Source organism: Anarrhichthys ocellatus, unplaced genomic scaffold (assembly GCF_004355925.1).
Source record: "Anarrhichthys ocellatus isolate YVR2014 unplaced genomic scaffold, GSC_Weel_1.0 scaffold17, whole genome shotgun sequence".
Lineage (NCBI taxonomy): Eukaryota > Metazoa > Chordata > Actinopteri > Perciformes > Anarhichadidae > Anarrhichthys > Anarrhichthys ocellatus.
Window position 1 is genome coordinate 7,282,926 of NW_022280047.1, and position 10,719 is coordinate 7,293,644.

Below are 10,719 nucleotides of genomic sequence, written 5' to 3' on the forward strand. Positions count from 1 at the left end.
TTGACCTTATATATATTAATTATAAGTTTTTTGGCAATTTAATAGTCAGAAAATGTATTATTTGGTTTGAATAAGACATAATGACACAAGATCTGAGCGCCACACAAACACTGAGGACAAAAAGGGACATTTGCAGTTTGGTAAGAGTTAAAACATTTGAACCATCGCCCAAACGATGTCATCTTTTTTGTATCAATCTCAAAACCTCAAAATCCTCATATTACATACCAGAGAATGACGTGGAGTAGTAAAGGAGAGCTCGTGTAGAAACCATAAATCACAGCGAGGTTGGACAGGACGGGGACATTAGCTGGGGGCATGTTCCTCACAATGACAGTTTATACTTTTCCCTCAGTTTAACAAGGTGAAGGTAAATAGCTTGCTCCTGAGATGTGCCGGGTCTTGCATGTGTGCTGTTATTTCTGCAGTTTTATAGAGTGAGGGAAAAAAAGACTTTAAGAAACTAGAATCTTCGCCTTTGTGGAAGGTGGATGCAGGGACAGTTGGGCTATTAGCCTCTGCACGCGACCAATACAGCAGCCAAATACTTTGCTAATTTCCAGCCCTTGAACAGGATCCAGTTGTTTGAGGGAAAACTGCACTTCCACTTTGACAACAACCTACTGCCCGTTAAAAACAAAAGAGTTCAACCGGGGACAGTGATCACATGATGAACATCAATCTGTCTGCACTCATTTTCAGTCACTATCTACCGTCAACTCTCCAATTAAAAAGGTGAAATGCTACAAAAACAACAGTTTAAAAAAGGTAAATATTAAGACTCAAATCCACTTCATAGCATAAGAATACTGACTGAGCCAAGCTGTCACCAGAGAGGATACTGAGCGGATTAGGGGGAGATCTTTTGGCTGCTACTTCGGGACAACATGTTCAGCGTGAGGAATGCTGATGCTGCCCGCAGACTGGATAGCACCAAAAAGCTACGAGCGCTCCTTGAAGAAGCTGCACTGGTGACGCAGAATGGTGGCGGCAGGTTCGATGAACTCTGCTGAAATCAGTTTTTTTGTGCCATTTCTGCATTCAGACTTTGCAAACAACAGTTTCTCAACCTCTTGATTTGGCTTGTAGCTCATTTGAGCAAAAGATGCTAACAGAGACTTCGGGTACAGATCAAAAATAAAACTAACATAGCAGGTGTGACGCAACACACAGGTTTGCTTCCAGGAGTGCCTACAATAACAAACCTTCAACTGCCACTTTACTGACTTCCTGATTAACAACTATTTCTAATTCAGGGTTATGATTGTGAGAGCTCTGCTGACACTCTCTGAATGCTCGCATGCTTGTGTCTACGATGACATTAAGTATATCACATGTATGTCTTCTGCAACCATTTCATGCAAGTATGGAAGATGAAATGAGAAATATTACTGTGAGTGGGAATGTGTTTTTTTTTTTTTTTTTTAACAATGATTGTGGTGCAGCCGCTCTCCGCTGAGCCTCGTGCAGCGCGTTGCTCGCTGCACTGCAGGTTAAGCTCATCCAGGCTCATTGACTTTGGGAAAGATTCCAGATAGTTCAAAGTTTTTCTGGCAGAAGTTAAGAAGGAGCCATCTTACCGAGGGAAGACCACATGTTTGTGTCTATTGTGGAGATAGTAGTGTAGAGAGGGGCCTTCGTGTTGATGCCCTTTTAACAAATAATGTGTGGAAACAAACAGCCTGTTCTCCTGAGATAAAAAGCAACTTTTATCAAGAATGAACACAGGGTCAGTGTAATGATGACTTCAGCCCGATTCATCACACGATGACGTGATGAGGGTGAGACTGCATGAGTAATGGTAGCTGTGCTGCGGTGGCCACAGCTGCTATAAAGTCCACTCATCTGATTTGTGTTCGTCTGTGTGGGAGTGATGTCAAACAATCTGGATGGAGAACTACACAACATTTTATTCCTGTTCATGAAAACTACGGAAATTAGGACCCTAGATCATTTTAATCGTGTATTAAGCTTTGTGGAATTCTACAAAACAGTACCGCTCGACCAAGAGCGTGGTTTGAGATATTACATTCTCACAGGTTCATTATTATCGGTGTGTACACCAGCTGACAAGTCAAAAAATAAATTCCCAAAAATATGTGTTTGCAGTCATTTAGAAACCTTTACACAGTTTGTCCGCTTGACCGCACTGGCGGCTTTAGACGGTACATATATGGGTCACAAGTCTTTAACACGCAAATCTAAGGATTCCAAATCAAAAACGTTGAATGTTTTGTTAGAAAATGTACATTTGCCGATATATAGTTATTCCATTTCCAACTCTCAAACACGGCCATCGGTATCTGACTGATCAAGCTGCAGGATACACAACAGCACTGGTAGGATCAGTATCAGTATTACCTGGTGGTGACACCAATGAGTACATCGTGTCTGCTTTGCTCTAAATAAAAAGCATTCCTTGACAAAACCAGCCGATAAACTATAATTATTGCCCATTACGTCCCTACAATAAATCCAGATAAAGTGATGTACGGGTGCTTATAAAAACACTCGAAGGGCCGGTTGTAACTGTAAGACTGTAACTTCTCCTAACATATTGGTAAATAACTGTCTCTGCATTTGATTATTGTTTATTCAAGTGTAAAAATATTGTACATGCAGTTATATAAATGTAAAAATATATTTAAGCACATTTCTGTCATAACTTAAAGCCTTTTAATTTAGGGTTCAGAAACCCACATTACTCTATCAAAGATCAAACTAATATATATATATATATATATATATATATATATATATATATATATATATATATAAAATATCAAAGGCAAATATCAAACAAGTTATTACAATAACTTTGTTCAAAGCTTAAAATCCTTTCACAGGTGCGTTTGCACAATCCCACGTGAAGCGTTGTAAAGCCACGTTTAAAGTAGTCTTCAATGTACTCACAACACATTTCCATGTCAAGTAACCAGCCAAAGAGCTGCTTCTATGACTGTGTTTAATTATCTCATAACTTCGACTTTCTATCTCAGAATTATGACTTTCTGTCTCATAATTTCGACTACGGGGATATTTTTATTATCAAGTCTAACTTTTACTTATTTATTTATTTTAAATTTTTGCTGCTGGCCGGATTCACGGGCCACATAAAATGACGTGGCGGGCCGGTTTCGGCCCGCGGGCCTTGAGTTTGAGACCCCTGGTCTCGAGGGACTGCTGGTGCAAGATCAGGTGGTTTTTCAATGAACAACACAATGGTCCTGCCTGCACAAACACTACAAAGTAAACATGACTCATTTCCTTATATCCGCATTCCTGCTGGAGTGTATTCCTTTGTTTGTAGTGTGAAGTGAAGATAGTAAGAGAGGGACTTCAAATTGTGGCCTTGAAGACCTGACGAGGGAGTGTTGCACTTATAATGGGACCTTATCTGTGGGTGTGTGACTGCTGTGCTCCAAATGTTCCCCACAACAGCCTCTTAGTGGAGAGTGACTGTTGTTTCTCCGTTCATATCACAGGGACAGTGTGTTATTAGACACAGCCTCTGATTCCTGCTGATTTTGTCAAGACAAAGACAAGCACCAAGTCTGCACATTTGAAAAGCTAAAACCAGCAAAAGTTTAGGTTTTTTTTGGCCTTTGACTATCAGATTAGTTTAAATTTCTGTCAATGGACTTATCGATTAATCAACTTGTACGTTCTGTCCTGCATAACATTTAAGGAAACACAGGTCATAAGAGCTGGCACCAAAACATAAAGGAAGAAACAATAATATAATTTCATATTCTAGTGCAGAAAATGAAAGAGATCAGAAGGACTAAATATCACCCAATCCTAAAAACATGAAATACAACACTATTTTTGTGGCCAAGTATGACGATAATATCTGCAGCTCTATACAGTGATTACATTACAGTCATTTAGCAGACGCTTTTATCCAAATCAACTTACAATTCAGAGTCTATCACATTTCTACACCGCACAGCTACGGCAGCAATTTTGGGGTTTAGTGTCTTGCTCAAGGACACATCGACATGCGACTAGCAGAGCCGGAGATTGAACCGCCGACCCTCTGATTGAAAGACGGCCCTGCTATCCACTTAGCCACAGTCGCCCTGATTGTAAACATCCAGCTTTCTTTGGAGGACTCTGCAGCCAGTGTCTGAGACGGCGGACTCACATCTCTGAATCGCCGTCTAGGAATGCAGAGCACAGCGAGAGTGCCGTTACCTATAGGCTTCAACAACACTGCCAGGGTTTACTGGAACACGGTTGACGTCAGCTTGTAAGAATGTTCCACAAGGTGGAGGTACACGGAGGGGAGAGTGGCAGCATGTGGACAATAGACAATAGGGGCACCACAGGGAGCATCGCGGTAGAAAAGGACATATTGTTTCGTGTTGCTGTACAGTTTTCTTAACAAACTCAGAGATTAAGGTCTTTAAGCATACTTGTGAGCAGAGATCAGAGTGTGTAATTGCTGTTGTGTGTGAAAAAAACAACATTTTGAAACTAAACCTCAGAGACAGCAGTATGGCTTCCCCCACACACGCAAACATATCTAATATATTTTAGTTTCTAGGGAGTGTAACGAAAGACGTTTCAGACAAAGACGCCGCAATAAGGAGGATGCCAAATAAATGTGAGGGAGCATAAAAGTACAAACGGAGGGAGAGGATCAGTGGTCAGGACCTCAACATCTGAGAGAATACCTGGAGCTGTCCAGATGAGTCACTGATGAGTGTTTGGAAAGAGTGAAATCTCAGCACAAGTAAGGAAGGAGGACAATGTGCTGCTGGATACTTGCTCAAAAACTTCAAGAGAGCTATTTCAGTTGTCAGAAACAGACAACAAAGTCAGCACTCATTTTATTCTATTCTTAAGGCTTTTTGGACATGCCAGCAGTCCTCCAGAGCCAGACTGCGGCCATAAAAACCAAACATTTTTTGGATATACTCCACAATATGAGGCTTGTGCTGTGCTGCAATCGGCTACAGTCACAGATCCAAACAGACACTTCTTACTCATCTATTTTATAGTGTTAGTGTCAAATCAGGCGCGGTGACAATTCATGTTCACATGACAGTCAGCAACAGTTTGATCGAGTGTAATCGGCTTCATTTACATCTGAGCCACGTTATCTCACATGAGAACAAGTGAACGTTACCGTTAATCAAGGGGAAACCAAATGAGTGACACGTCGCGCTGGCATGTACAGGAAGCCACAGGTCACTGCCCCACGCAGAGATGTCTCACTGCGGGGCCGTGACCTGTGGAAGTCAGAGAGCTCACATCAGCTCAAATGTGGCAATCATTAAGCCTCAGGGGCCGAGAGTCTGAGCAAAGTCCTCCTCCTAGTGGGACCTTTTCACTGACCAATCTGTAGTCCACAACCTGGACCGTCCCTGTGCACAGGTCGGTCAGCTGTGACTGTAGCAGCAATGGACATCCCACATGGTGCATTTTGTGCAGAGAGGCACAACACAATGGGTAATTGTTAAAAACTGGTCTAGGAGGCCCATGTTGAGGCTACAAGACAGAAGCTTCTGGGGTTATCCACAAGGCCATTTGTAAGTTCACCCGTACAGTGAAAGCAGCCAGCAGGTCAACCAACAGAAAACAACAATTGTGTCCATTTCAATGCAAACGGTAACCCCTCTTCTTTCTATGAAAACAACACAGCAGAGCTCATTACACGGAGTAGTGCAGGCGAGTTTAAAACCAGAAAGCGGAACACTTACTGGAAGCAGGCGGTGTGCCAGGTGTCCTGCAGGACTTTCATGTGAAACGAGTCTTGAATATCTCCTCCACATCCCGCACAGTAACAATGATCTGTACCTTTAAGAAAAGACAAAAGAGTAACATTGCATGCTGAAAAAGCCTGAGGAGTATTTGGAGAAAAGTGAGTAAACAACAGGTTCGACGTAGCACTGAAAATGCACCAACAAAAAACAAGCTGTAAACGTTCAACATCGAATCAACTTGACCGAGAGACTACAACATGTCGCTGTACGGAGACAATGTCTCATCGGTATAAAGTTACAACATGAGATATGTCTTACCTTCTGGTTCCTCCATCTACTTTCTGTGTCGTTGATATTCAAATCCTTTCACAGACGAGTCATACTGAAGCAGGAGAGCTGCGATGCGCCGCTTCAAAGTTTCCTCCCCGTCGTTCAACCAGGACTCTCAGCTCTGAATACCTCGGGAAAGAATAACACTCACAAATCCCTTTAATGCTCCGCAGAAAGAGTAAAAGAGTAACGACGCTCCTATTGGACGAGGCTGCTTCCTTGCCGCTGGCAGGATAACTGACGTAATGCAGTCTTCAAATTCCTGTACGGAAAGCGGAAGGGCTCAACTAGAGCACCTGGAAACAGGAGAAAACTGAGGTTTGGTCCCAAACTGGAAAGGAACAACAGTGGCGCCATCTACTGACAGAATGACCACATTACCTTTCAATAGCACACAAGCGAGCACACATTGAACTATTATATAGTGCTTTTGAAGGTCCTATAGATCATATAGGTTTTATAGATATATTTAACTTTATGAATAGTGTGGCAGAGGAAATACTTTAATTTCCTACATTATCTGTATTTGTCATTTGTTTTGATTTTAACATGTGCAACAACAAAAAACGCAAACTACTGTGGCACAGTGAGCAGTGCCAGAGTCAGAATTTCAGAAAAACCAAAGTCATGATCCTCTATACCCAGAACATGTTGTCCACACACCATACAGCCTAACAATGTTTTCAATAAATGAATTCAATCAAATGAATAATTACATTTTGATAATGTTATTTGTATTATTATTAAATTCCTCAACAAATGTTTGTTTTTTAAGCTTTCTTCAAGCTGCCAGAAACACCTATTCTGGTGGAGAAATAGTTCTGTATTATTGTGTTTATTTGATGGCCTTAAAGTGGTCAGATTTAAAAAGGGGTCAGGGTAGTTTTCCCACAGTAGGTGTAATGTGGGTGAACATCTATGGCCTGATGTATCAAAGGTAAAATATAAGACGGTCAAAAAGATTTTGTTACTGTAATTTCACACTTGTTTACTGTCATGCCACTCTTTGATTAACACTAGATGATTCAAGGTGTTGATTTATGGTTACATGTAGCTAAAGAAGCTTGGTTTGCTTTTTAAGTGAGGATTTCATTTTGTCACAACAAATTCTGACGATACAGAGAAAAGCTGTAACAGGGAAGAGAAACAGAGCGGTCTATAGTTAATGTAATAAGGAGGATGTTGTTGATAAGTGAGACAGCTTGAGATAGAGCTTGCACTCTTATCCCAAATTAGTTGACTTTACTAGAAAATTGCATGGAAACCCGTTGCCTCAAACCATTTAAGTATTTACACATGGAGGAACTAAACAGGTCAAGTTGTGTTAACATAGAACCATGAATGGATGCAGTAGACATATTTAAATCCACATTAGTAATCTTAACTCAAAATCATTTGTTCACTTAAATTATTTATTTTCCTGAGTCTAAGTTGAATTAAATAACTATTTTAAGTTCAACATACATAAACATATCAAATCACGAATATAACATTATTTATTGCTACTTAAGATCATTAGTTAATTTAAGTAATGTCTTTTGATTTTGAGATTAAATGCATTGTTTCAACAAAATTGAATGGAAGGAAAGAAATTAAACAATACATTTTCATGTTGTAATGTGTTTATTGTTGCAAAACATAGCATTGTAACACTTCAAATGTTTTACTGCAGCAAAAAAGAAAACCTTTTACAAAAACAAGTAAAAGCAGGCATTAGGACTGCTTGGTAAAAATTCCAACTTGTCTAGAGAAGGAATATCAACATACAGCATTACACAGTATCGGCGCCGTGTGAACGACTGGTCACAGACGGACAGGCACTAAAACTGGATGTGAGCCTCTAAAAGTTCAACTTGACTGGATGAGGACGGATGAATGGGTTAACCATACCAAGTCAACTGAACACTAATATGCAGTCCTGAGCAAACTGTAGAACACAAGTGGTGGAACATTCATGCTCCTCATTTAGCATAAGTCACTTCTAACATCATTTAAAATAACAAGTACCTGTTAAACATCTCCTTAGTATCATTGGTGACAAAGGGGAATGAAACCATGTGAGGCTTTTGTGTTGTACTTAAAGACTTATTAAGGTTTGGAGGGGCTAGTAGGGTCAAAATGGGGACATTAACAATATGCTGAATACAGAGGCACAAAGTTGTAGTGACCTGATGCTGACTAAACAATAATGTTCCCTGCCTCAGTGTAGACCGGTGAGATGGTTACATGTCATCATCGTTATGAAGACAGATAGCACCACAGGGCCGAGAATGATGATGTCACCGGTAGCAGCAGTAGAGCAGTCACAAGTGCCCGTGTGAGCATTTGAGTTTCAATAATACCCACGAGGTAGCAGACCCCAAGGTTGAGGTGTTTCTGCATATAAGACCTAAATATTAGTACAAAAATAGCACATGTACACTACCAAACTACAATCCTAATAATACACACGCACTGAAATGTAAATATTTGCATTCAGACAGGTAGAAAAAAAGAGGCTCTGCTAAAACATTTTTAAATGGCAGCATCTTACGTATTTTGAGTGTGTGTGTGTGTGTGTGTGGCCTCCTTAGAGACCACTTCATATATACGGACCTATATTCACCCCCTAGCTGCAGCTGCATGGTGTGCCATGGAAAAATCTAAAGCAGCCATGGCTTCTCACAGTATACTTGACATACATTATTTACATTGCAAGCTGGTCATTCAAGGTTTGTTAACTTGGTTTTAGTTCACTGCTGCCCAATGTGAGAAGTACCTGTTGGATGAACTGGGACGTGAGCGTCATAGACTTGGGGTAGTTGAGATGCAGTTAGTATGCGAGTCAAGTAAGCGGTTACTTACAAAGGCTGGTTTGTAGAAGTCTGTGGGATTGTCACCAAGGACAACAGTTGAATATCAGTTGGCTCTGTAGTCTTTTGGGGGGAAAAGCGACGACACAAGTTACACAGCTAGATGGACAAGAAAATGAACGAGAAAGCTCTACCAACCAAACACAATTTTGATTGTATTGCACAACTACTACAGTAGCACTTTCTGTGACATGTCATTATATCAGCTGTGAAAAACAATGCAAATGCATAATGGACATGTACCGACCGTGGTCTGTTGTGAAAGGTTTGTCAACAGCTTCCTCTTTTAGATATCTCGAAAAGACGAAAAATGTGCTCATCGATGCTTTCATAGAATTCCTGTAAAATACAGAGAATGCTCATCACATGTCAAGACTAAATAAGGATTGTTTGCATCTTTAAAAAAAAGAGCTGCTAAGTTGTGCTCCGACTGTTTCCCCAGATCATGAACCTCAGTAGCTTCACGACTGGAATCCTCACTGTCCTCTAAATCAGTGGCGTCATTTGGAGGTCCGTGTTCTTCTTGGGCCATTTCAATAGTTACACTACCAGAGGCAGAATTTCTGTCTTGAACATCCTCCAATTATCTGTTCTGTGCTGTTTACCTCTATGTGCATTAAATGTGTACACAATTAAGTGAGTACACATTAGTATGAAAGTACATCCGTTATATAGACAGTGGACTCTGTGATTAACTGTTAAATGTGTACTGCACAGGTGAGTGAAAAAACTTCATCTGTGCGGGGTGCAGAAAAATCGCATAACTGCCAGTGAAAGGTTACTTGGGCAGTTTCACACAGTTGTGCATCTTGAGCTTTCTGGTGAATCTTAGATAAGTGGACCTTAATTAAGGGCATGTAACGGGCCTGTCATGTTTAAACAGGGAACACCTTTTCCCAGTTATAAACTCACAATACTTCCACTTCATCTTCACAAGAACCTGTAAAAACAGAACATAGGAAAACTTTTAGCTCAACTTTCAGCTCAACAACCCAGTTGCAGTAACAGTACGCGGTCGGACGCAGCAGCCAGGACGAGCAGACTCCTTTCGACACTTCGCCATGCGCTGCCCCCCGCACTTTTTCTTATTCGAGTGAATTTCAAATGGGCCCCTCCCTTACAGAAATGTAACCTACTAAGTTATCTCTGCTAAACATGATCATTGCACTCAATATGTCAGCTGAATAGTGCAAACAACTAAATAGATTTAGTAACGACACTGCTGTTTTATAAAACATAAAAGTATAATTAATGAGCACTAAATCTGGGTTTACAGTGTGCATAAAGCAGAGATGGCCTCCTCGTTTGAACAATGTGTATATTTGACAATGAGTGGGACTTGTTTGCACAGTGTACATACTGAAATAAATGAAGATGTATTGGACTTCTCTATACACTACCGTGACAATGACATGACATAATACCAGTGTTGACACTTCTTTTTACGTAGTTACCTAGAGTTTCCTCTTTGAGAGCTCCGCCAACTGACAGTTCGACCTTTTGCCTCAATGCCTGAGAGAGTTTCTATTGTGAGGGATTTAGTGCTGGTGCCACAGTCTGTCCACATATACCACAGCTTTTGCTGTAAGGCGTTTTGACCCCATTACCAAATAATGGAAGTGGCACCCACAGTCAAATTCATGGTTTCTAGTTTTGCCTTGCGTCTCCTCCCCTTTCTCCAGTCTTTCTTCTTTCATCAACCATAATCAAATTCTGTTTAGTAACTGTAACAAATAGATCATAGTGAACGCTGTTGATTACTGTATTATCACTATTATTTCATTGAATTCAGACCACTTTTACTAATCATTATTGTTACACTTATT

General features: G+C 40.6%; 1 protein-coding gene across 1 annotated transcript in view; it reads right to left on the reverse strand.

Annotated features, from left to right (window-relative positions):
• The window catches only part of limk2 (LIM domain kinase 2), a 16,993-nt gene extending 10,726 nt beyond the window's left edge, over positions 1 to 6,267 (reverse strand). Inside the window, exons 1-2 of the mRNA XM_031856459.1 lie at positions 6,030 to 6,267; positions 5,709 to 5,805 (exon numbers count right to left, since the gene is read on the reverse strand). Of these exons, the coding sequence (XP_031712319.1) occupies positions 5,709 to 5,805; positions 6,030 to 6,045 (113 nt within the window). The 5' untranslated portion in view covers positions 6,046 to 6,267. The remainder of the gene's footprint in view (positions 1 to 5,708; positions 5,806 to 6,029) is intronic.
• Between the last annotated feature and the right edge of the window lie 4,452 nt (positions 6,268 to 10,719).